This window comes from Pseudorasbora parva, chromosome 15, assembly GCF_024679245.1.
Source record: "Pseudorasbora parva isolate DD20220531a chromosome 15, ASM2467924v1, whole genome shotgun sequence".
NCBI classification, from domain to species: Eukaryota; Metazoa; Chordata; class Actinopteri; order Cypriniformes; family Gobionidae; genus Pseudorasbora; species Pseudorasbora parva.
In genome coordinates, this window is record NC_090186.1 from 1458069 (window position 1) to 1483897 (window position 25829).

Genomic DNA, 25829 nt, shown 5'->3' on the forward strand with positions numbered 1-25829 from the left:
GAACTTTTTGGTTATGGTTTATATTTTTTTTAAAAAACACTTGTTTTTAAACACAAAAAAAACAAAAACAAAAATGTATGTGTAAAAATCTTTGTGTAGAAAATTAAAGAGATTTAAAATTCACAAAATTCTCTCTCTCTCTCTCTCTCTCTCTCTCTCTCTCTCTCTCTCTCACAGAGGAAGTGGGCATCTCCGTCACATTCAGCACTTCATGTAACAGGAAAGAAACACTCAAAGCTCATCTGAACACACATCGAGAGCTTCAGAAGAACTGAATCTACAGACAACAGAGAAGATCATTTAATGAGAGAGAAGAATGAAGATCATCTGGACTTTCACTCTGCTGATGATTCCTGGTGAGAATCTGAACTCAGAAGAACCAGAACAGAGATTAAATAATGAACACAAGTCTTTATCCATAACTAATATGGTGAAATTACCTTTGAAATGAATCTCCCTTCAGTGTGTATTAGTGTTGTGTTAAGATGCTGGTTTGTTGTAGGTGTCGTGAGCTCCATGACTGTGACTGGATATTCAGGAGGCGGAGTCAAAATCTCATGCAAATATGATAAAAAACATACAGAGAATGAAAAGTATTTTTGTAAAGGACGGTGGCCATACTGCACAGAACAAATCACGACTAAAGAGAAAAATAAACGGGTTAAGAAGGATAGATTCTCTCTGTTTGACGACACAAGTTCAGCCGTCTTCAGAGTGACCATCAGAGATCTGAGTGAAGAGGATTCTGGGACGTACTATTGTGGAGTTGATATACCTTCAGGACTGGATCCCTCCACTGAAGTGAATCTGGAGGTTATAACCGGTGAGTAACTGAGACTCCTCAACATCACGATACTCAACACTGACTGGAATTACTGCCGTTCACACGTCTAACTCATAACTCACGCCATCAATAACCTTTTTATCTCCTGATGGAAGATTTACACTCATCATCTGGACTTGAGCTCATAAATGTTGTAGCAAAGTGACAGATAAATGTGTTTATATTGAGAACAAAATGACAAATGATCAGTGTTTGTGTTGAACAGATCAACCAATCAGGACCGTGAGCGGATATTCAGGAGGAAACGTCCTCATAAACTTCAAATGTGAGACACAAGACGAGACTCCTCCGATAGAGATCTGTAAATCTGGAGCAGATCAGTGTTTTCCTGTAATAAACACTAACAGAGGCTCAGAATGGAAACATGACAGACGATTCTCCGTTCATGAGGACAGATCTGCAGGACTCTTACGTGTGTTTATCAGAGAGCTGAATGAGGACGACTCTGGAGAATATAAGATTACTGTCAAAGCTTCTGAAGACTACAGTTTCTTCTCTAAGTTTAAGCTGAACATTAAGAAGGGTGAGCCGCTCTCAGTCATTATGTGGTGAATCCATGAATATATCTGCTCATTCTAACATTACTGCGCTTTATTTGGGTCTGAAACAGATGATTGTGTGAAGAGCATCAGTCTATCAGCGGCTGCAGGAGGATCTGTGAACATCAGCTGCAAATACCCACAATCCCACAGCAGTGATGTGAAGTTTCTCTGCTGGAGATCTGGAGCTGATCTCTGTGCTGAAGAGATGTCTGTGAATGAGAGCAGAAGATGGAGGAGTGAGGGAAAGATCCAGCTGTATGATGACAGAGAAGAACGACTCCTGACGGGAAGCATCAGTCATGTGACTGAACAACATTCAGAATACTGGTGTGGAGTTCAGTCTGATGGAGGACACAAGAGCTTCATCACACGAGTCCTGATCAACCTTACAGGTACGGATGGTTTTCTCACTGATATTAATCATAAGGTAGTGTAACATCTCTCCAGCAGATCACTGTATGTTATTGATCATCATGCTTGAAGCTGATTCTATAAGCAGGTTTAACCACAGGGTTATTTTTAATTTAGATGTTCTGTCTGTGATTGTCATTCTACAGCAGTGTGTGAATGCAGGACTGAGATCTGGATGCAGTTTTGAGTTCTTCTTGTATCCCTGCAGTAGCCTAGATATGTAGACGCACCCTAGCGGCAGCAAATCTAATCTGACGCGAGTGTCGTCTAGCAACTCTCAATACAGTTCTGAGCTGTAAAAACCAAACTCTGGTCAGGCCAATCACATCGTGTATAGAGTCGGTGGGCGGGGCTTAACATAATGACGGCCGAGTTGCGTTTGCGTGCTTCTAGTAAACACAGAAACTGGTGAACGGCGGTCTTTCAAATCATCTTTGACCGCGACTCTGGAAGACTTGAGTTAAGCTTTTCTCTGAGAAAAGAACAAAGAACGGCACTGAAGTCATTCTTAAAAAGGAAAGATGTGTTCTGAGTTTAGCTGACCGGATACGGCGAAAGTTCAATCTTTCAACGAGCTCTGCTTCACCTTCGTTGCTCTGGATGGTGTAGCGCTATCCTATCGCGTGCAGAGGGAGTTTGACAGACAGCCGTTTATCCGCCCCTCGGATTGAGCTGCCAATGGTGAGTTTCCAGACCAAACATCTTGATGTGGGTCCGGCTTGTCAGGCTATCCCTGCAGTGTTTACTCTGGACACAGTATTACAGTCTTAACTGTGTGCTCACCTGGGTGCAGTTTTTAGCACTGATGTGAATCCTTTTACCACACTTGTAATATAGTTAACTACAGTTTAAGGGTGTTTGTTTGGTGACACTCTTTAGAAGACGCTTTCAACTGAGGAATACAGAAAGTGATCCGTCATGAAGAGGCAAAAAATCACAAAAAGTGCCTGAAATACTAAATTTTGTACATTTTGTTTTGTTTTTAAGATGAGGTTAAGTGCTCATGTTAAAGATGAGTTTTCAGCTGTCTTTTGAATGTTGTTAATGATTCTGCATTCTGGATGGAGCAAGAAACAGTGAAGGGAAATGTTCTGGAGAGGGATTTCATGGCTCTCTGTTGTGGTGCCACAAGCCGTCGTCTCTTTGCTGAGCGAAGTCTTCTGGTGGGGATGTGGACTCGTAGGAGCGAGTCGAAGTTTGCAGGTGCTGAGCTTTGGTGGATCTGTAAAAAAGCATCAGTACAGTGAGATGAAGAGAGATCTAGGGAGGTGTGACATGGGTCCTTTTGTTGAAGACATGCCTTCTTGATCGCACACCATGGAGTTGCTGTACTGTATTATTCAGTGTGAAACCACAGGCGTTATTTACAGAAACTCAAACAAACAGTTTCTGTGTATCAGCCACTTGAGTTCTGGGTAGTGAATGTGTGTGAAAGTCGAAACTTGAAGTTGTAATTAGAAAATGTTGTCATGTTCTGGGTGTGAAAAAAAAGTATGTTTTCATTTTATATTCAAAATTCTCAGAGCCATCATCATCAACACCACCATCATCATCATTATCATCATTATCATCATCATCTTCAGCTTCTTCTACTTCATCGTTCTCAGGCGATTCCAGAACTTCTCCATCTCCGGCGTCTCTGAACACATCAGGTGATCTTGAGCTGAAATACACACATGTGATCAGTGGGTGGAGCTTGTGAGGAGACCTGAGGCCCCTAGCAGCTGAAATATATTACTAATCATAAAAATAAATTATATTTTAAACTCTAAAATAAATAATAATATTACTTTTAATACATCTTTAATATTCAATGTGTACAAATAAATAGTTTAATCTTCATTTTGGTGGTTCGTTATGGAATGATAAAACTCCAGAGATAATAAACAAATACATAAATAAATATAAAAAAGTAAAATAAATATATAAATTGTAAAGATTTCACTGAGACAAGTTTATGAACTCAAGTGAAAAACTATAAAATAGACTTGATCTTGAATAGAAACATGAACATAAACCTGGGACAGGAGGCAGTGGAGGGCATGGGCCGTGAAGACCTGGTTTGTGGCCCATGGTTGGATGGGATCTGCCTCTGCCAGGAGTGTTATACACCCACACATGAAACCAAGTTCAGTTTATTATTTAAACAAAACGTGAACAAATACACAATAAAGAATAGACTTGATCTTGAATTAGAACATAAACCTGGACTAAGCATGGAATAACAAACAGAGGTACAGGGAACAATACATGACAAACTGGAAAGGAAAACACGAGGACTATTTAAACAGAGACTAGGGCATTCCACAGTGAAAAACGTCTCGGTTACGAATGTAACCTTAGTTCCCTGAAGGGGAACGAGACGCTGCGTCGAAACGCTGTGAGAACGCCTCTGCGTGATTGCGTCATAAAGCGCGTGTCGAATCAGTCCAATCGGAAGACGGAACATCATAGGCGGGTGACATCATAGACCAGAAACTATAAAGCACCCGCGAACACAGAAAGAAACTAGTTTCAGAAAAGCCTGAAGTAAGTGATCACAGGCATGCCGGGAGTATGGCAGGGTGACGCAGCGTCTCGTTCCCTCTTCAGGGAACTAAGGTTACATACGTAACCGAGACGTTCCCTTATCAGGGAACTCGAGCTGCGTCGAAACGCTGTGAGAACACTTATACCCACATAGGAAAAAGTGCTCGTATGTGTGAAACCTCAGCACACACGACTACGACAACACCTGCGCCCCAACTGTAGATGCTACATCAAATTCGTAGAATCTAATGAAGGTAAGCGGCGAGGACCAGCCTGCTACATTACAAACATCTTGGAGGGAAGCCCCCGACAACAGTGCTTTAGAAGCAGCCATACCCCTGGTAGAATGAGCCCGGACAGCCAGGGGAGACGGCTGTCCGGACGCCTCATAAGCAAGCGAGATGGCCTCGACCACCCACTTGCTCATTCTCTTGTTAGATACTGGAGCACCCCACTTCGGGGCTCCGAAACAGACAAACAACTGGTCAGTCTTTCTCCACAGGGCAGCTCTATGGACGTATGCATCTAGTGCCCTAACTGGGCAGAGCAGATGAAGTTTTTCTTGGTCTGATGTCACAAAGGGAGGAGGACAGAAGGCCTGAAGAGTGATAGGACCCCTAGAGCCAGTCAGGACCTTAGGGATGTAACCCGGTCTGGAGTTTTTCTCAAAGGCTTGATAATTACAGACCCATCCCAGGTGCAAACTCTAAACATGAGGGCCCTACCGAGAGGCACTGAATGTCTCCAATTCTCGTGAGAGATGAAATAGCCAGCAAAAAGATAGTTTTAAGAGTCAGGAACTTGTCCGACACTTCTTCTATAGGCTCAAAAGGGGCCAAAGATAAGCCCTGGAGAACAGTGGCCAAGTCCCAGGTCGGGACCCTCGAGTGAACTACCGGCCTCAACCTCAAAGTACCACGAAGGAAACTAGTCATTAACGGGTGTCTTCCCAAAGAGACTCCACCCAAAGGAGTGTGGAAAGCAGCTAAGGCCGCGATGTACACCTTTATTGTGGAGGGGGTCAACCCTGCCGAGAACCTTTCCTGCAGGAACTCCAGCACTGTACCAGCCGGGCAGTTAACTGGGTCCAACTGGCGATTTCCATACTGAGAATAATCTCCACTTTAGTGCATATAATTTCCTCGTGGACAGAGCTCTGGAGTGAAGGATGGTCTCAACCACCTCAGTCGAGAGACCCGCCTCTAAGAGCTGGGCCCCCTCAGGGGCCAGGCCCATAGTTTCCATAACTCCGGGCGGGGATGAAGGAACACCTCACCCGCTTGAGAGAGAAGGTCTCTCCTGGTCGGAATCTCCATCGGAGAGCCTTCCAGGAGGGATATTAGGTCCGAGAACCACACTCTGGTCGGCTAGTACGGAGCCACTGATAGCAAACGGACTCCGTCCCGGCGCATCCTCTCCAGAACTCCCGGAAGCAGAGCAATCGGGGGAAAAGCGTACAGGGGTAGCCTGATTAAACTACCCTGATTTGCATTGCGGCGGGGTTGGCAGCGTAGCCCCCTGAGGGCACCGCAGGAAGACGGGTACCGTATGCTGAGGTAAGCACCGTCTTCCTATGGAGGGGAACATCCTCAGCGTCCTGATCCGTCTGGCGTCAGGACTTCTTCGACGAGGCCTCTGGGCTTCTTTGCAGCAGCCCCTGGGACCTGGACACGGAAAGGGAGAAACTGCTTGAGCGCGGCCGCTTGCTTTTTCGACTCCTGAAACCTCTCAGTGACAGTTTGTACTGCGTCACCGAACAGCCCAGCAGGAGACACTGGCGCATCAAGCAGAAAGCTTTTCTCCCTCTCCTTGATTTCGGTGGGGTTGAGCCAAAGGTGCCTCTCCGTGGCCACCAGGGCTGCCATAAAACGGCCCACACATCTGGCTGTCTCCTTAGTGGCAGGGAGAGCGAGATCGGCTGACTGCCTTAGCTTGTTAATTACTTCAACCCCCACCTCATCTCTACCGTCCAGATCCCTCAGCAGGTCGGCCTGGTATGCCTGTGTAATTGCCATCGTGTGCAGACACGGCGCGGCCTGACCTGCCGCCGAGTACGCTTTACCCACGAGTACGCTTTACCCACCAATGCCGAAGTTGTTTTTAACGGCTTGGTGGGTAATGTCGGGGCTTTCAGGGACGATGCCGCTGAAGGCGAGAGATGGCTTGCAAGCGTCTCTTCTACCTTCGGCATCGCCCCATAACCATACTGTTTCAGCCCTAATATATTACTGTACGTAGATGTTTGAGGACTGAAAACTCTATATGATGCCGGTTTCCTCCACGACCTAGACACCTCGGTGTGCAGATCAGGGAAGAATGGCAAGCCCCGACGTTGAGGCTCTGCTGCACGAGACGGTAGAAAGCGCTCATCTAATTTACTTTTCTTATGATGAGTCTTAGATCTCTCTACTGGCCAATCGATGTTTAATCTGGCCACCGCTCTCGTGAGCACCTCAACGAGCTCCTCACCAGCAGGTGACTGAAGTGGCGATTCTTCAGTCGCGATGCTCTCAACGTCCACCTCCTCAGAGCTGGATAGTTGGAGCACCGGTGCCCCGCCCGGGAGGAAGAAACTGCAGGGCGGGCTTCCAAACCCCGAGATGAGGCACTGGATCTTACAGGTGAGGGATGAGATAAGGCTGGGCCCGTCTCAAACCCCTCTGTAAGGTACATCCGACTGAAGCCGCCGCTCTGCCTCGGCAACAGCGGGACCCGAGCCGCGGGGAACACGAGCCGAGGCACCCTCCTCGAAGAGTGCCCGGCAGGAGGTTTTTGTGGAAGACGCTCACAATGCTCACAAGCAGCTCCCTCGAGAGCTGCCTGAGCATGCTGCGCTCCCAAACAAGCAACGCACATAGAATGTGTATCCCCACCCTTGATGTAACAAGGGCAGGGATGAACACACCTAGTGAATTGTTGTTCACTCGCCATTTTTCTTTTCTCTTTATGTTAATATATATTTCTATGATATATTTAACAAAGGTGGAAAATTCTCTCAATATAGACAGACAAAAACACCAAATGGACAGACAGATTCACACAGATCGCTTGCTGAAGGCACAGAAGCTAGTTTCTGTTTGTGTTCGCGGGTGCTTTATAGTTTCCGGTCTATGACGTCACCCGCCTATGACGTTCCGTCTTCTGACTGGACTGATTCGACACGCACTTCATGACGCGATCACGCAGAGGCGTTCTCACAGCGTTTCGACGCAGCTCGAGTACCCGTATAGGGAACTTGTTGGTTTAAGTGAAGAATATTCTTCTTTTTTTACACACTTGCTGTTATATATGGTTCAAAAAGTCAGTTTACGACAAATTAGCAGTTCATTCAGTCATATACAAACACAACTGATATGCATGCGTGAGACAAGATCAAGAAGTTTGCAATAATATTCAATGTGAAACCGGTTAAACCCCCACAGGTTAAAAGTTTGACATATTGCATAAATTGTGTTTGACTGAAAAGCTTGTTTTGAAATATTTTACATTCTACCAATGATAAACCTGTGCTAGATGTGAAGGAGGGACATAAAACTGACTGTCAAATGTGTGTTTTAACTATGGGAAATGCCATATTTTGAGTTTTGATATTTGGGATATGTCATTAATAATCATTGGGCTTCTTTTTGGGCTGTTTTTGATTGCCATTGGGCTAACCCTGAAAATCTAGTGTCGTGGTGTGGTCAATCCTCTTCCAAACGTACAGCTATGCCCATGATCTGGGACCGTATTTATCAAGCTTCTTAAAGTGCCATTTTAGTAGTAAGTGCTGAGAATTCATAAAATGTACTCCTACTTTCAAACTTAAGTATAAATACCAGTTCAGTATAAATACCAGAGTTAGAATCACTCTTACTCTCCCAGATATTTAAGACAGCTTGAGAGGTCTCTCAGGGGGGTTGGAGTTGCCAGGAGGGGCTTAAAATGGCACTGAAGAGACAGAGACGTGCACAAGTCTTTCAGGAGAGGAAACATTTATTTGAAATGTTTGGCGATGAGCAGTTCATCAACCAGTATCGTTTGGACAGAGCAGGCATCGTTGCCTCTTATTAAAAAAAAAAAATCTGACACAATCATGGGGACAGTTGGTAATTGACACCTTGCACAAGGAGGGCAAGACACAAAAGGTCATTGCAAAAGATAATGGCTGTTCACAGAGCTCTATGTCCAAGCACATTATAGAGTGGCGAAGGGAAGGAAAATATGTGGTAGGAAAAAGTGTACAAGCAATAGGGATAACTGCATCCTGGAGAGGATTGTGAAACAAAACATTCATAAATGTGAGGGAGATTCACAAAGAGTGGACTGCAGCTGGAGTCAGTGCTTCAAGAACCACTGCGCACAGACGTATGCAAGACATGGGTTTGAGCTTCACATTCCTTGAGTCAAACCACTCTTAAACAACAGACAGCGTCAGCGTCTTGCCTTGGCTAAATGCAAAAAGGACTGGACTGCTACTGAGTGGTCAAAAGTTATGTTTCTCTGTGAAAGTAAATTTAGCATTTCCTTTGGAAATCAGGATCCCAGAGTCTGCAGGAACAGAGAAGATGCACACAATCCAATTTGCTTGAGGTCCAGTGTAAAGTTTCCACAGTCAGTGATGGTTTTAGGGTGCCATGGCATCTGCTGATGTTCAACGCAGCCGTATACCAGGATGTTTTAGAGCACTTCATGCTTCCTGCTGCTGCACTGAAAAAAATGACTTTGTGGTATGGTAAAATCTATTACATTAATTCATGTAATTATTACATTGTAAAATTAAGTTTAAGTTGGAACTATATATCTTAAGTAAAATGTACACAGTCTATTCATGTAATAACTTAACTGAGAAAAAAGAGTAAATTTTATCATATATTTACAAATAATATTTAATGTTTTATAGTCACAGCACATTCACCTAAAATAGTAAGTAAATTTTACTCTGAAAAGCAAAGTGCATTTGAAAATGCGCACAGATTTTTCGCAAAGATCCAACATGTTCAGTGGTGGCAGAGATGGTCATTTTGGGATGTTGCTTTTATGTGGCTGACTTATTCTCAATAAGTTTTGACTTTTCACTGAACGTGAGTTTTAATCACAATAACGGTAGCCAACGCTACATAAGTTCTTATTGAGAATGAATAGAGTTGTTTTATGTCACCATTATGGCGATGAGTGTTTTCTTTAGTTGGGCAGTTTGGCGACTTTTTAATGTTAGTGTTTCTCTCACTGCTGTGACTGAGTTTGCTATGGCAAGAAAAGCAGAGAAAACATGATCAGATGCTTTTGGCCGCTTGATGATCAGAATTTGATCATTGTGTAGTGGCTTAATTCACCAATCTTATACGTGAATATGAGCAATATACTATTAACCTTGTTTTATTCTAGAAAAGATCCAGCACAGTTTTAACCAGAAAAGTTGAATACATTTTATAACAGACTGTACACTAAGCACTTTGAACTCCTGCAAGCTTTTCTCACACACAGATATCAAGATTCAGCCTAAGAATCTCATCAATGGTGACATGCTTCATGCCACAATGCATTCTGGGAGCATCATGCAAAACTAAGAAATATCAGCAATATTCACTTGGGTTTTGTAATTGGATGCAATGGTAATCTGAGTGAAAGTTACAATCTATAGATGAGTATTGCCAGTGCAATTTACTTGTGTATTTTACATAAAAAATAAGTGGTTCTAGTAAGTAAATATTACTTAGAATAGCCCGAGTAAATATTACAAGCACTTTCTGTGTGGAAAAAGTTGCCTAGCTTTTTTTAAGTAAATGTCACTCCAAATTTTTTTCAGTGTGAACAACTTTATGGAGATTCAGATTTCATTTTCCAACAGGACTTGGCTCCTGCACACAGTGCCAAAACAACCAGTACCTGGTTTAAGGACCATGGTATCCCTGTTCTTAATTGGCCAGCAAACTCGCCTGACCCTAACCTTACCCCATAGAAAATCTATGGGGTATTGTGAAGAGGAAGATGCGATATCCCAGACCCAACAATGCAGAAGAGCTGAAGGCGACTATCAGAGCAACCTGGGCTCATAACACCTGAGCCGAGCCACGAGACCATCGACTCCATGCCACGCCACATCGCTGCTGTAATTCAGGCTAAAGGAGACACAACTAAGCATTGGATGCTGTACAGGCTCTTACTTTTCATGTTCATACTTTTCAGTTGACCAATATTTCTAAACATCCTTTCTTTGTATTGGTCTTAAGTAATATTCTAATTTTCTGAGATACTGAATATGGGATTTTCCTTAGTTGTCAGTTATAATCATCAAAATTAAAATAAATAAAGATTTTAAATTTATCAGTCTGTGTGTAATGATTGAATATAATATATAAGTTTCACTTCTTGAATGGAATTAGTGAAATAAATCAACTTTTTGATATTCTAATTATATGACCCGCACCTGTATATGCAGGTCAGTTAATAACACACCAGTTTAAAATTTGTAATTAAAACCTGTTTATCTTTCATCTCCAACGTGTATATCATAATGTTTTCTCTTTAAAATTATTTAATGTCAAATGTGTGTTGAATGTAAACTCCTCTTAGTAATTTCACCATTTAATCTAAATTTATTTGAGAATATTCTTAAGTAAGGAAATCTATTCAGTGTTTGGTTGATGCCTCTGTTGTCATCCAAAATCCCATTTGTGGCACAGCAAAGTGTCGTGAATCCTCTCTAAGACTGACACTTAAGATTTAGTCCTACACTTCACAGTATGACTGAGATTCTTGATAACTAATTTTTCATTATATGCAGCTTTGAGCCAATCATTTTTTTACTCTTAAGTCAATTCTTAGCAGTGTTCTTGTGAGTAATTCTCAAAGGCTTGATAATTACAGACCCTGATCTGATATTCTGATGTTTAGCTCACCGTGATCAGACTCTGATTATTTCTCCTGTTTTCAGGCTCTCCTCTGATCGTCTCTCTGGTTCTTCTTCTGGTTCTGATCATCGCTGGACTCTCGTTACTGTTTCTCTGTAAGAAGCGTCAGTCTCCAGGTAAAACTCATTCTGAACTCCTTCAGATGCAGAAACTCTCCATTTATACTGAGTTTAAAACAGAGAGATTTCTTGATCTCTTTCCTACTTTCTGACGCCACCTATAGGCTGCAACGAGACATGAGCAAAATACAGACACTTGATGATGTGTGGAAACATTTAGACATCAGTGTTGAACTGAGACGTACAGTAATGTCATTCATTTAGGATGCTTGTTTTTGACAGGCGCTGATTCGTCGTCTCAGACTGGACCAGGCAAACATGAAGTGGTGAGTCCAGTCACTGTATAAAATATTGATTTTTATTCATAATGATATTAATGTCTAATGATGATCTTCAGAGCTGTAAATAATCCCTCTGTCTCTCCTCAGGTTTCTCCCACTGGTTGTGATTATGAGGAGATTAAAGACTCTCACAAACCATTACCCACAAACCCCTCTGATTCCTCTGATGTCCTATACGCCACTGCCCAATTACCCACAAACCCCTCTGATTCCTCTGCCTTCCTATACGCCACTGCCCAATTACCCTCAAACCCCTCTGATTCCTCTGCCCGCGTTTACGCTACGGTTCAGAAAGCCGCTGGAGACTCTCAGTGCTTCATCACTTCTGCTGAGGATCTGAATTATGCAGTGGTGAATTTCCACAAGAAATCGGACTGTCCTGACAGTGTCAGTGTCAGGAATAATCAGGATTACAGTGAATACGCTGCTGTCAATCATCTCTCTGCTTGAGAATATAAATGAGTTTGTTTTCGTCTTCTTCAGTGATGCTCCTTTGGGCTTCTGCAATAAAACAATCAGTCTCATCTCCCTTTCCCTTTAAAAGCCAGTTGTGCTCACACCATGAGCAGATTCACTGTTTACATGAGGACAGACTAAACTGCTTCTCCAGAGAGGAATGCTTTTATTAGTAATATTTGGCATGTGTTTCTGCGCATTCCTGTGTCTGTGTGTGTGTGTGTGCGCTGCGTGTCCTGTGTGTGTAATAATTAGAGTTTGTATGTGTGTGTGTGTGTGTGTGTTGTGCACCACCTATAGACTCATATTACACCCCGAATCCCAAAAAGTTGGGACGCTATACAAATTGTAAATAAAAACAAAATGCAATGATGTTGAAGTTTCAAATTTCAATATTTTATTTAGGATACAACATACAATACATATCAAATGTTTAAACTGAGAAAATTTATAATTTTAAGGGGAAAATATGTTGATTTTAAATTTCGTGGCATCAACACATCTAAAAATTTTTGGGACATGGCCATGTTTCCCCCTGTGTGTCATCCCCTCTTCTTTTTATATCAGTCTGCAAACGTCTGTGGACTGAGGAGACGAGCTGCTCAAGTTTAGGAATAGGAATGTTGTCCCATTCTTGTCTAACACAGGCTTCTAGTTGCTCACCTGTCTTAGGTCTTCTTTATCGCACCTTCCTCTTTATGATGCGCCAAATGTTTTCTAATGGTGAAAGATCTGGACTGCAGTCTGCCCATTTCAGTGCCGAATCCTTCTGCGTAGAACATATGATTGGATCATTGTGATCCAAATAACACATTTCAGGATTATCAAATCCTGTTTACCATGGTTTGGAAAATCACAACTGGATCCACCCTTCTGATGGGATCAGGATAATCCTGTTTTTTGGATCAAATATATTCCAAACCGAGTTCAAAGTTTTGAAAAACCCAAAGGACAGGTTTGATCCAGATCACAGTGATCCAATCATAAAATCATACTTTTAGTGTCCCCAACTGAGATGGATCAGGTGATCCTGGATAGCAAAACATGGTATTTATAAATCCGGTAGATTAAATTTTTTTTGAAAAACTGGGCCCAGAATACAGCCAATCACACTTGAAGAGCATGTCTTTAGTGTCGTTACAGAAGCGTTTATCTCTTTCTCATAGCGGTCAAGTTGAAATATCCAAACACTAGTCAGGAGGATCATGTGTGCAAAGGACAGTACAAATGCTGATTCAGGGAGAGTTTATTAAGTGTGTAGATCATTCATCAACAGCTCTGGTTAAATCCACTTTGGTCATGTGTGTGTGTGCGCTCGGGCCTCCTCTCAGCCCAGACAGGTACACCTGAGGTTTGGGGACATTGCTCTCTCCGTCTCGCTTCGTCTGGGTGTGGGCGTCTCTCGGGAGGAACGTCTGTGTGCTGTTGTGCCGTCTCATGTGGCTCAGATCGGTCTGCATTGAGTGCGTCACTTTGTTTCGCAGATTTGCCTTAAATAAAGAGACATGTTCTGGTTAATTTCCCTTATTTCTCTGTCTGGACTGAGGTCATGTGGTTGGGTTCTCACCAGTTTGATGGCTTTCCTCCGGAGCGCCCACTCGTTCCACTCGTAAGACTTCACGATGTTGGTCTCCAGAGGGTGTATCTCCGTTTGTATGCTGGCGTCACTTTTAGAGATGACTTTCACCAGCAGTTTCTGTCCCGACTGCATCTGAGACACGAGCAGAACACGCTAGGTTATACTTTTTTCTGGATTTTACAAACATAGCTGTGGACATCTGATGGTTAAAGCCGTGTGAATGCAACAAGAACAGCAAAAACATGTCCAGCGCCTGCGCTTAGAATAACAGACAATAACCGATCATCGTTCTTAGAGTAAACAGGCGTTTACAGTTCATTTTGGCTTCATTTTGTAAAGCTGTCAAATGCCGTCTAGGTTGTGTTTTCTTTTATCTCGTGTAGTTTTGTGGATGGTTTTTGAGGATGAAGCCCAGGACACACTGGTTGGCCGTCGGTCGGCTTAGTTTTTCCGGTGTGTTCTGCAGCGTTGGCCCGAGTCAGACGCCGCATGCAAAATCTCTGTCCTAGCATCGACGCATTGGTGGTCAGCTGAATTAAACTTACATGCGGAGGACGAAATCCTGCGGGAACTGGAAGTTCCGGACAGTCCTCCGTCACCGGACTAATCTTTACCGTACTTTAGTTTTTTGTTTACTTATAATTCATTTAGGCAGACAACATGGCTACCAAGGACTGCGTGTAGAGCGCAGCTAATTCATAAAAGTTTTTTTCCCTAACGTTATTTTTAGTCGATTTTTTTGTCAAAAATTTCAGGACTTGAGTTGACCAAGATTTTCTTTGGTTGCTTACAGCCCTCCATGTATGATGTTTGTTCCTGCTGTGCATGATCAATCTGAGCAGGTTACCTCGGCGTAGGGAGTCACGCTGGCGAACTCCTGATGCAGCTGGAGCAGCTGGATGAGCTCCGGCGTCCTCTTGGCCATCTCCACCACAGCGCCGGTGAACTCGTCTGCTTTACCGGCGAACTCCAGCGCAGCGCTCCTCGAGCTAAACGCGTAATATTTCTCCTTGTGCTTTAGGACGCCAATGTATGGATTACCTGAGGACAAGATATCAGGTCAGTCATAAGCCAGGGTTCCATCCACGGAAAAATATTTTGATGGGAATGCCAATTAAAGATAATTTTTGGCAAATGTCGACAAATATTTTTCAGTTTAAAGGTGCACTATGCAGCTTTCCATCCACTGGAGGGCGCCTATTCAAAACAAAGGCGTAGTTTGATTAACGCCAAGTTTGAGCGTAGCATCTTGGGACACGTGGTCTTCACCTCACAGCCGGTGGAAAATAGGACTCGGGCAGAAATCATGTTGATGGATGCGGTTATTAACATTACTGTAGTGTGAAGCAGAGCAGGAGCGAGTGTTGAGGAGCTGAGCACAGCCGCTGGAGCGATTGTTACACAAACACACGGCTCGCGAGCACCGGGACTTTTATTATGACAGGACGGGACACAGTCGCCGGGCGCACACACTATTTCTTATTTTCTGGTCATGAGTATGAGGTAAAGCAGCTCTGTTTATCATATTAGATACATTTAAGTGTGTTTAAAATGGTATTATGACGTTACTCTGTGCGTTCGCTCGGCGCTGCGGTGACATGTTCACACTGCTAAGAGTAAAGAGCTTCTTTAGAATAAAACCGAGGGTAACGCAGACATGACGCGATTGACAGGCGACTCGCTTAAATGCTATCCTTAAACATCCCTGTCCTGAGTTAAAATAGCAATTTTCTCAAAATTTCAAAAAGTTGGAAACATTTGAGATATTGTAAGTACTCAACTGAACAAAATTTATAACACTGGCCTAGTGGTTTTTGGATATTTTACTGCAAAAATACCACATAGTGCACCTTTAACTTTAGCATATAAATTCGATACTTCAAATGTCGCAAAAAACTATTTTTGTCAAGAAAAGGCTTTAATGCAAATAAATGTGGTGTCACATGACAGATTTAGCATCTACATTCGTGACGTTGCTCCCATTAAAGCACCGTTTCTCTATAGTTGCATTAAATCTATTATTTTATATTATTATTATTATATTATATAAATGAAGGATGGCTGCTGGAGTTTCAACACTGACATAAAGAAAGGAAAAATACACAACACGTTACGTCTGTATCTGAATAAATACAATGATTTCCTTTAGATCACAGTTTCATGAGCAGGATCTGCTACTCGACAAATGAAAATCACAAACATGACATTATTTTATTGTTAATAAAATAATTGTATAAAAACTATTAATATGCATAATATCATTTTATCTCAAACTGATTAGAAAAGATAAAGCGGGGTGAATCCAGAAAGCTCTAAACGAACTGTAGAATTGTTAAGACGGCTCTATAGACCATTAAAAAAGGTTTTTAGTCGATTTGATGTTATTAAAAATCAGAACGAATAACTTATTTGGTTTGAATGATTTGAATACTCTGCAACGTTAATCTGCTTAATTTAGTCCTTATTTAGAAATGTACTTATTCAGTGAAAATAGTAAGCAGTAAACTGGTGAATTTAAATCGTCTTATTAGTTATTACCTTGGGATGTGAAAGATACAATATAATTTGCAATAAACATGAAAATCTGTATGGAAACGACTCGGGGGACTTTTTTTAGCAATACAACTAAACATATGCGACAAAGCGCACTATTTTTTAGGGATGATATCATTTACGTGCACCCTTTTATTGGTAAAAGCAATTGGATGGACATTTTTCCCCCTTCTTTTTCCCTTTGTTGATAGCTGTGCAATAAGTGTATGGAAAAATTGATTATTGGCTCATTTTCCCAGGTTATCAAGTATTAAATATCAACATCAATGTACTTGAGTGAATTCTGTTCTGGGTCTAGATTCCCTGTACCTGGCAGTAAAAGGCCGTTCTTCTGAACGAGGGTCAGTCCACAGAAGCCCTTAAACTGCAGAGGCACCTTCTCAAAGTTACTCGTGTTCTCAGGAAAAATCCACTCGCACGAACTCATGTCGGACTCGATGCGCTCTCCTGAAATACAAAACTGGGTGAATCTCATACAAACGCTCATACTTCACCCTGACATCCAGAGAAATGAGATCTGACATTACGACTATTAAAGAGGAGTCTTTGGGCTCTTCTACACGGCAAACAATGCTCTTCTTACTCAGTCATTGTGTCTTGTTTCCAGTCTAAATGTCTAAATATTCTTAAATCAAGATGCATTTACTAGATCAGTAAAACGACATAAGATATTTATTCTTGTTTTGTTGAAAATAATATCTAAATGAAGAGAGTTTTTGCTTAAAACAGGCAAAATGATCTGCCAATGGGGTGAGAAAAATAATCTTATTTCTGATTGAAATCTTGTTTCTTGTTTCCGTCCCAAACAGAAATAAGATTATTTTTCTCACCCCATTGGCAGATCATTTTGCCTGTTTTAAGCAAAAACTCACTTCATTTAGATATTTTTCTCCAGAAAACAAGAAAAAATATCTTATGTCGTTTTACTGATCTAGTAAATGCATCTTGATTTAAGAATATTTAGATATTTGGACTGGAAACAAGAAAAATACTAAATAAGAAGAGCATTTTTTGCCGTGTAGAATAGGTTTTCTTGCTTCAGTCTTCAGAAAACACCATCCTCGTTTTCTATTTTAACAGCCATTATTCAGAAGCCTCTGACTCCAGAATGAGTCTCTCTGTCTACTGATATCAGGGCGAATCATGACCCTTCTCAAGCACACTAAAGCTCAGTGTGTCTCACACCTGCCGTCGCAGCGGATCTGTCCGAGTCTGATGGGATCTGCCGGCCGTGCAGCATCAGCTCCAGCTGCTCCGGGCTCAGCAGAGTCTGTGCCGACAGGAAGGGTCTCAGGCCGGGCGTCACGTTACTGAGCATGCTCAACAGCAGCATCTCTGCTTCCAGCTCCGCCCACAGCGTGGCCACCCTTGTGAAATGAGGCTGACAAAAAGAGTGATCATAAGCGTGACACTATTGTACTGTAATAACAGAACGTTTCTGTAATGTACCAGTAGTAGTACAAACCCGATTCCAAAAAAGTTGGGACTGAACAAATTGTGAATAAAAAAGGAATTTAATAATTTACAAACTCATATTTTATTCACAATAGAATATAGATAACATATCAAATGTTGAAAGTGAGACATTTTGAAATGTTATGCCAAATATTGGCTCATTTTGGATTTCATGAGAGCTACACATTTCAAAAAAGGTGGGACAGGCAGCAGTAAGAGGCCGGAAGAGTTAAATGTATATATAAGGAACAGCCGGAGGACCAATTGGCAACTTATTAGGTCATTTGGCAACATGATTGGGTATAAAAGAGCCTCTCAGAGTGGCAGTGTCTCAGAAGTCGAGATGGGCAGAGGATCACAGGAAGACCTTGCATTCTCCAACATGACAATGCCAGAGCACACACTGCATCAATTACAACATCATGGCTGAGCAGAAGAAGGATCCGGCACTGAAATGTCCAGCCTGCAGTCCAGATCTTTCACCATTAGAAAACATTTTGTGCATTATAAAGAGGAAGGTGCAATAAAGAAGACCTAAGACAGTTGAGCACTAGAAGCCTGTATTAGACAAGAATGGGACAACATTCCTATTCCTAAACTTGAGCAGCTCGTCTCCTCAGTCCCCAGACGTTTGCAGACTGATATAAAAAGAAGAGGGGATGACACACAGCGGGAAACATGGCCATGGCCAAACTTTGAGATGTGTTGATGCCATGAAACTTAAAAATTATTTTTCCCTTAAAATTATACATTTTCTCAGTTTAAACAATTGATATGTCATCTGTGTAGTATTCTGAATAAAATATTGAAATGTGAAACTTCCACATCAGTACATTCTGTTTTTATTTTAAATTTTTACAGGGTCCAAACTTTTTTGGAATCGTGTTTGTACCACAGACACTTTGGAACGCTGTGCTTTATAAATGAATCTATCAGTGAGCATTCAGCACAGAGATGGGCCACAGCATTAGAGAAGTCCCTCACAAACACGTGCGCTGTGGGCACTGTAGTGTTAGCGTGCACGATTTCCCTCAGGAGCGCCATCCGGGTCCCCAGATCCGCCTGTAGCCGCGTCACTTCCTTCGCACACAGGATGAGGTCCGCCTGATGTAAACACCAACACCAGATGATTAGACTCTTATATATTTATCTCTCAGAGAAAAGCGGTCAGATGAGTTAGAGGACCAGTAAGAATCACCAGCTAATAACCTGGATTGAGAAACGAGGCTGGAAGCGGAAGATTAACCAGCCGTAACCAGCTTGATTAAACGTCTGAAAATGCTTTATCTTAATATTAAGCGGACTTTATCTTCATTTATTACACGGCTCTGTGGAATACTTGATTCTGATTAGTCAATCTCGCATTTCAGCGGTATGCTAATCCCAGATTACAACCACCAAACTGAATCTCACACCGCTCATCCGGGTACTACGAGTTATCTTGTATTACTTAAATGCACTGTAAAAAAAAAATCAGGTCTTCAATTGAACATTTTCTAGTGACTGATCACATCTACATTTTTCAGTTGGCTGAATTGAATTTCTCTGAATTAAATTGCATCAATGCACAGAATTTCAATTCGGCCAACTGAAAAATTTATATGTGATCAGTCACTAGAAAATAGAGCCATTTTTTTCCTTTTTTACAGTGTGCTTAACGCCTGTGTTGACTGTCTGGCGCCATCTTGTGGCTGTTAAACACTTAACCACCATGGGTTACAGTGGAAGACTTCAAGGGTTTACTTTATAAATCTTACACAAAGGCATCGATTCGAATCAGAAGGCCTTTATGAACCCATCGGAGCCGTGTGGAGCACGTTATTTGATTGACAGCTGCATGTTTTATGGACTTTAAAAACAGCTACAGGACAGGACCAGGACTTTTTAAAGGGGGGGTGAAACACTCAGTTTCAGTCAGTGTCATGTCAATCTTGAGTACCTATAGAGTAGCATTGCATCCTGCATATCTCCGAAAAGTTTTTATTTTTTTAATAATTATATAAGAAAGATGCGCTGTTCCGAGTCTTTCCGAAAAAAGCCGAGCGGGTGGGGGCGTGTCGTGTGAGCGGAGCTAAATAATGACGTGTGCAGCAGCGCGCTGTGTGTTGAGTCAAGTGTCATCCCTAACAGCGGAAAAAAACTTTATTCAAAATAAAAATATGGCTTTTAATCAGATCCAGCCATACATCTATGATCCGGAATCAGACCCAGAGGCTGCAGTTGAACAGGAGCAGCAGCAAAAACGACTAGAGCAGGACGTCTCTATGTGCTACAAGTTATACACTAACTATATAATATGCTTAGCGGCTTGTGTTATTTACATATTTATACTTGAATTATATCGTCGTATTTTTGTCTTTGAAGGTGTACATGTGGGAAGTGCAGTTGTGCACGTGTGTTTGTGTGTTTACGCGTGGTTTGTGTAGACAGTAAGCGGACTAAAAGCAGTCTCACTCACCCTTCTAACGTTGGGACTGCTCCATCCTTCAGCATTAGGCGATTGGGAAAATGCGGCGTCGAGCTGGGCCTTGTTTATGAAACAGTCGGCACCGAAATGCAGCGAACAGATATAAACATTCGCGCAACTCAGTTGCTGATCCGGAAAAGCAAATTACATCCACTGTTGCCTTAACGCGGGGTTTTGGCGAATCTGTGCAGGACTGTCTTGGTCTGGCAACCAAAAACCCACTTTTTTGGTGACATTGTTATGTGCACATCACCTGTCCAACGCATCCTACAAGCCAGCGCTTTGATGGGCGTAGGCTGTTGCTTTCGCTCTCTCCCTCGCTCTCTCTCACGCTCTCTCTCACGCTCTTCCGGTAGAATTGTCCGTAAGGCCCATACAAGGAAATTCCGCCCCCACTAACGTCAAAGGGGACGCATGATCGCAAAAAACTTGCCGAAACTTATGACTAACCGGAAGTAGTATTTTTGACAAAGAAATACTCCCATCAAACGTCCACCTTAACTTTTGAAACTTTGTCTATGTTTAGTATGGGATTCCAAGTCTTTAACAGTGTAAAAAGATCAGTATGCATGAAACAGCATTTCACCCCCCCTTTAAATATAACTCTGATTGTATTCGTCTAAAATACTTCGCGTCCGGGTCCTAATCACTCTTTCAGAGTTTATTCTGCGATAACAACCAGCCCATTATCCCTTACGTAAAGCCAGATAATCTAAGGAATTATTGCATTGTGATCTGTAAATCCTCACTTCTAAATTATTCTTGTCACTCACCCTATTAATTGTTAAATTGGTTCTCATGTGGATGTCCGTAAAAATAAATGTGCATGCCACCTTAGTGATAAACTTGTGTATTCATGGTTCATAGATGGTGAGTTATTAATTTTAATAATACATTTTTTGTATCCAAGCTGTTCTGTTTGCTCGAGATTGGATTATCTCTCTTTTTGTTTGCTTAAAGTCTGCTGCCGTATCTCTCCTTGCCCTGCCTGAACTTCAACAACTTCACACTTACATCAGTTAAACAGAGTAAAGATTATGCGTATTTGGCGTTCTGTCCGGGGAGGGCTCCGGGTTTGGACATTTTTCCCCGAACCCAGAGTATCCTCAGAGTAAACGTCAATTATTAAACAGCTGATAATGTGTCAGTAATGTTCCTGTTCGTCATCTCAGAGTCATCTTTAGAAACGCTTTGAACATCACAGAACGTCAGAGGAGAAAGGCAGATGAGCCCAACACCAGCCGTAATCTCACCGGTATATCTGTGGCAATAGCCAACAATACATCATAAGGGTCAAAATTATCAATTTTTCTTTGGGGTGAGAAAAATAATCTTATTTCTGATTGAAATCTTGTTTCTTGTTTCCGTCCCAATCAGAAATAAGATTATTTTTCTCACCCCATTGGCAGATCATTTTGCCTGTTTTAAGCAGAAACTCACTTCATTTAGATTTTATTCTCAACAAAACAAGAAAAAATATCTTATGTCACTTTACTGATCTAGTAAATGCATCTTGATCTAAGAATATTTAGATATTTAGACTGGAAACAAGAGAAAAATACTAAATAAGGAGAGCATTTTTTTGCAGTTTATAAAAAACATTAAAGCCCTACTGAAGTGCCTTGAAACGCGCCGCATTATTCATTGTGTTGTCGTAATTTTCCGCTGAAACGGCTCCAGCTGTTAGCAGCTCCTCCCCTTTTTTGAAACAGCCAATAGCGTTTCGTTAATATACAGTTTTACTAGAGCGCAAGAGCGGACCTCTAACACTGTTTATCATCATAATCTCCTCCATATCGCTCTGAAATGCAGCATTCTGTGCAGAATTCAAATGGGTCGATATGTTTGTTGTCTGCGCCGACTCGCGCATATGATCCACGCTGCGCTCTCGTGTCTGTAGTCTAGATTTAGACCAGAGCCGTTGGGGTGTGTGCGCTGCTGCGGTGTGTGAAACTAACGTGAAAACAGACTTTATTCACCTCAAATGAAAGCATATTTACACGAATCGTTTCCTATCACATATATAGTGTGCTATGTGCCTTTCACCATGTAGAAATTAGTAAATGTGTGAACAAATGACCGATTTCAGCCGCCGCTTCAGCAGCATAGGGGGCGGGGCTTTAGATTCTAGAGAGCATTTTGATTGGACAGAAGATTTGACGAGAAAGTGAGGTCTGCCATGATGTCATCAAAATCTGAGATTCGTTTTAACGGAAGTGAGAGACTGTGAGTTTTGAACGCTTATATCTCCTAAATACAAATTTGGTCATAGTTTTGGAACATACCAGATTAACACTAACACAGTCATACTAAAAGCTAAACAAATTCAATTTTGATTTCAGTGGACCTTTAAACCCTTGACATTCACCCACTATATTTTAAGTCTGGTTTGTGAAATCGGAGGTAAATGATGTGAAACCCACCAGTATGAATTTGAGGAAGGCCTCGTGCTGCCGTGTGTTATACAGAGCCTGTCTGAGCAGGTCTGGCTGGATGAGGTCCTGGTGCTGCTCAGAGTCCCGCTCAGAGATCTTCTCCACCAGGGCTGTGTAACGCCAGGCCAAACGCTGCACTCCTTCCAGCTCACGCTCCACATCTGCAACCGCAGCCGGAACCGCCTCGCTCAGGACGGCCGGCACTGCACACGGGAAACATGGAGAAGTGACCACCGCACTGCAAATAATGCTCGAATATATATACAAATAATGCTATAATAATGTCTTGTTTCTAGTCGAATTATCTAACAATTCTTAAAGGGTTAGTTCAGCCTGTAGTGTAAATAGTGTGATTAATTCCTCCTGTGGTTGGCCAGCCGTCAGACCTCCGCTCATCTTCACACACAGATGAAGATATTAGTGTTGAAATCCGATGGCTCAGAAAGGCCTTCATTGACACAAATGTCATTTCCTCTCTCAAGACCCATAAAGGCACTAAAGACGTCGTTACAAAGCCCATCTCACTACAGCGGCTCTACAATCATTGATGAAGAGGCCAGAATAGAAAAAAACTAAATAACGACTTATATAGTGATGGCCGATTTCAGAACAAAGCTTCGAACCGTTATGAGTCAGTGAATCGACTCATGATTCGAACCGTTATGAGTCAGTGAATCGATTCATGATTCGGATCGCCAGAGTCTGGTGTGCTGCGTTCCAGTTCATTTTTATCATGCCCTTCACTCGTGAACTTCCCTCCGTCTCGTCCACTCAGATATGCGTCATTGCTTACAAGTGCCCACTACTGGGGGAAACTTGGCAATAGACTGAACTGGAACGCCCGAAGCCCTTGATCACTTGGAATCCACTTGGCAGTTGATTTATTTATTTATTTTTTCCTTTACGAAATTGTTTAATGCAGCATTCTATATGTATATGGATGTGTTTGGGTTGTTTTAAATGTATTTTAAAATATCATAGAGTTGTTTGTGGTGGGGTAATTAAACGCGATATGTGGTGACGTCACAATCGCGTTGCATTGTGGTATATGAAGCTGCCTGAAGTGGTGTACATATGAAGTAGACTCGCTCACTCGGTCAAAATCGAGGGTCTGTCCATACAAACTTCCCTTGACCACTTCACGAAATGGAACGAACTTCAGAATGGCGGCGGGGATTCCCCCAAGGGGAAGTGCTTAGGGAAGTTCACAAGTGTGTGTCTAAAAGTGGAGTGGAACGCAGCAGTGAATTTATCAGTTTGACACGCAATCCGAATCAGGAATCGATTCACTGATTCACTGATTCACTTACAGGGTGAACTAACCCTTTAAATCAAGATGCATTTACTATATAAGTAAAATAACATAAGATATTTTTTCTTGTTTTGTTGAAAATCAAATCTAAATGAAGTGAGTTTTTGCTTAAAACAGGCAAAATGATCTGCCAATGGGGTGAGAAAAATAATCTGATTTCTGATTGAAATCTTGTTTCTTGTTTTTGTCCCAAACAGAAATAAGATTATTTTTCTTAATTTTACTGATCTAGTAAATGCATCTTGATTGAGAATATTTAGGTATTTGGACTGGAAACAAGACAAAAGTACTAAATAAGAAGAGCAGTGTTTGCAGTGTGATGCTACGGTGGTTGTGTGAGAAGCTGAACCAGCACGTACCGTTCTGAATGCTCTCTCCTCCCTTCCTGCTGTCCTTGTTGAAGAGGCGTATGCCGCTGACGATCAGGGTCAGCTGGCTCAGCTGCTTCTCTTTATCCTGCTTCAGCAGAGACATGAAGGTAGCCAGCTGTGACGGAGGGAAGACGCTCTGCAGAGCCGCTGCAACAGACACAATTCCCTTTATCTTATCCAAAACTTTTGAATGGTAGTGTATCTGTATATTTACAGGAGCATTATCAGATAGCATTATTAAATATTAGATAACAATATCTGTTCAATCCAGAATTGAGGTAAATTGGACCAATTTTTGCCATTAACTCTTTCCCCGCCAAACACAGAATTTTCCGTTATTTGTGAGAAACTGCTTCCAGGCCAAAAACTAAATTGTGAAAAACCTTCCCAGAAGAGAGATTGGCTCAAATTGGGATTGAGTAACACCAGCTGTTTACCCAAATTCACCATGTGTGTAAGTTTGTGTGTGATTTAGCTATAGTTGGTTGCATTCGTGGAGTTGTAGAGTACCTGTGGTTTCTCTGACGGCGTTAATGTCCGTGGCCGAGCCGAGGTTGGAGCGCTGAATGACGTAGCTCACAATCTTGCTGTAAAGGTTCTGCAGGTCCTCTCTGGTTTTGGCTCGACAGTCGGTGATCTCTCTGCTCAGAGACAGGTGACGAGACTGCTGAACCTTCTGCTGCATCTCCAGAAACTCACCTGGATACAGACAGCCAATCAGCTCTGAGATACAGCCAATCAGCTCTGAGATACAGCCAATCGGCTCTGAGATACAGCCAATCCGCTTGTTTGTGTTTACTCACGTCGAGATGTGTAGTTCATGTCGAAGTAGACCTGCATCTTGATGGTGTGTAGAGTTGGACTGGCCTGGTCCATGAGTCTGTCCACACACAGCTGAACACACACACACAGAGGCATTAATCATTATTTACTCGACACCTCCTCCTCAATAAACCCGTCTCCGGCGCGACACCTCATCCTCAATATTCTGCTCTAATATGATTTCTGAGCTGTGCGGTGTCCAGAATAATAATCCTCCGCTGTGTGTTAATAGGCCAGAGGAGAACTGAGTCTGGTTTCTCTAAGGTTTATTTTTCTCCATCATGCCCTGATGGAGTTTCGGTTCCTTTGGTCGCCTTTGGCTTGGCTTGCTCAGTTGGGGACACTAACATTATGATCAGAGTTATTCAACTAAATATACAAATAACATTAATGAATTAGGTCTTATTTAATTCTATAAACTATAATACTGATCTGCCAACATTGTCTCTCTATGATAAATTAAAATAAGCTGATAACATCACTGTTTACTCCAGAACGACTGTACAGCCAAATCTAATTCTGCTGCAGTATTGTCCTGTTTAAAGGGGCGGTGAAATGCTGTTTCCTGCACACTGAGCTTTCCTCTGTTAAAGACTTGGATTCCCATCCTAAACATAGACAAAGTTTCAGAAACTAATGTTGGACGTTTGATGGAGTATTTCTGTGTCAAAAATACTCCTTCCGGTTTCTCACAAGTTTCGGCGAGTTTTTTTCGAGTATGGGTCGGCTTGACGTTAATAGAGCGGAAGGTCCTTGTATG

At 42.1% G+C, this 25829-nt stretch overlaps 2 protein-coding genes across 4 annotated transcripts in view; one reads left to right on the forward strand and one right to left on the reverse strand.

Moving 5' to 3' along the window:
- Positions 1-939: 939 nt before the first annotated feature.
- LOC137041762 (uncharacterized) lies at positions 940-12338 on the forward strand. Of its 2 annotated transcripts, XM_067418429.1 has the most exons (6): positions 940-1367; positions 1455-1778; positions 3321-3449; positions 11243-11335; positions 11561-11604; positions 11707-12338. In XM_067418429.1, exons 2-6 carry the CDS (start codon positions 1592-1594, stop codon positions 12067-12069), a joined length of 816 nt encoding a protein of 271 aa, XP_067274530.1. In that variant the 5' UTR covers positions 940-1367; positions 1455-1591; the 3' UTR covers positions 12070-12338. The 2 variants fall into 2 exon arrangements, with proteins under 2 accessions (XP_067274530.1, XP_067274531.1); XM_067418430.1 differs by lacking the exon at positions 3321-3449.
- A 755-nt stretch (positions 12339-13093) lies between these two features.
- The window catches only part of cfap206 (cilia and flagella associated protein 206), a 14683-nt gene continuing 1947 nt past the window's right edge, over positions 13094-25829 (reverse strand). For both annotated transcript variants that reach the window (XM_067418432.1, XM_067418431.1), the window contains 10 exons: positions 25051-25141; positions 24758-24946; positions 24236-24394; positions 22553-22767; positions 18647-18766; positions 17393-17588; positions 16517-16654; positions 14502-14695; positions 13643-13786; positions 13094-13565 (listed from right to left, as the gene is read on the reverse strand). In XM_067418432.1, the coding sequence (XP_067274533.1) occupies positions 13338-13565; positions 13643-13786; positions 14502-14695; positions 16517-16654; positions 17393-17588; positions 18647-18766; positions 22553-22767; positions 24236-24394; positions 24758-24946; positions 25051-25141 (1674 nt within the window). In that variant the 3' untranslated portion in view covers positions 13094-13337. The remainder of the gene's footprint in view (positions 13566-13642; positions 13787-14501; positions 14696-16516; positions 16655-17392; positions 17589-18646; positions 18767-22552; positions 22768-24235; positions 24395-24757; positions 24947-25050; positions 25142-25829) is intronic.

Coding starts and splice junctions, on each gene's coding strand:
- LOC137041762 (XM_067418429.1), top strand. CDS start 1,592: ATGTCTGTGAATGAGAGCAGAAGATGGAGGAGTGAGGGAAAGATCCAG. Junction 3,450..11,242: donor GGCGTCTCTGAACACATCAG/GTGATCTTGAGC, acceptor TCCTGTTTTCAG/GCTCTCCTCTGATCGTCTCT. Junction 11,336..11,560: donor TAAGAAGCGTCAGTCTCCAG/GTAAAACTCATT, acceptor TGTTTTTGACAG/GCGCTGATTCGTCGTCTCAG.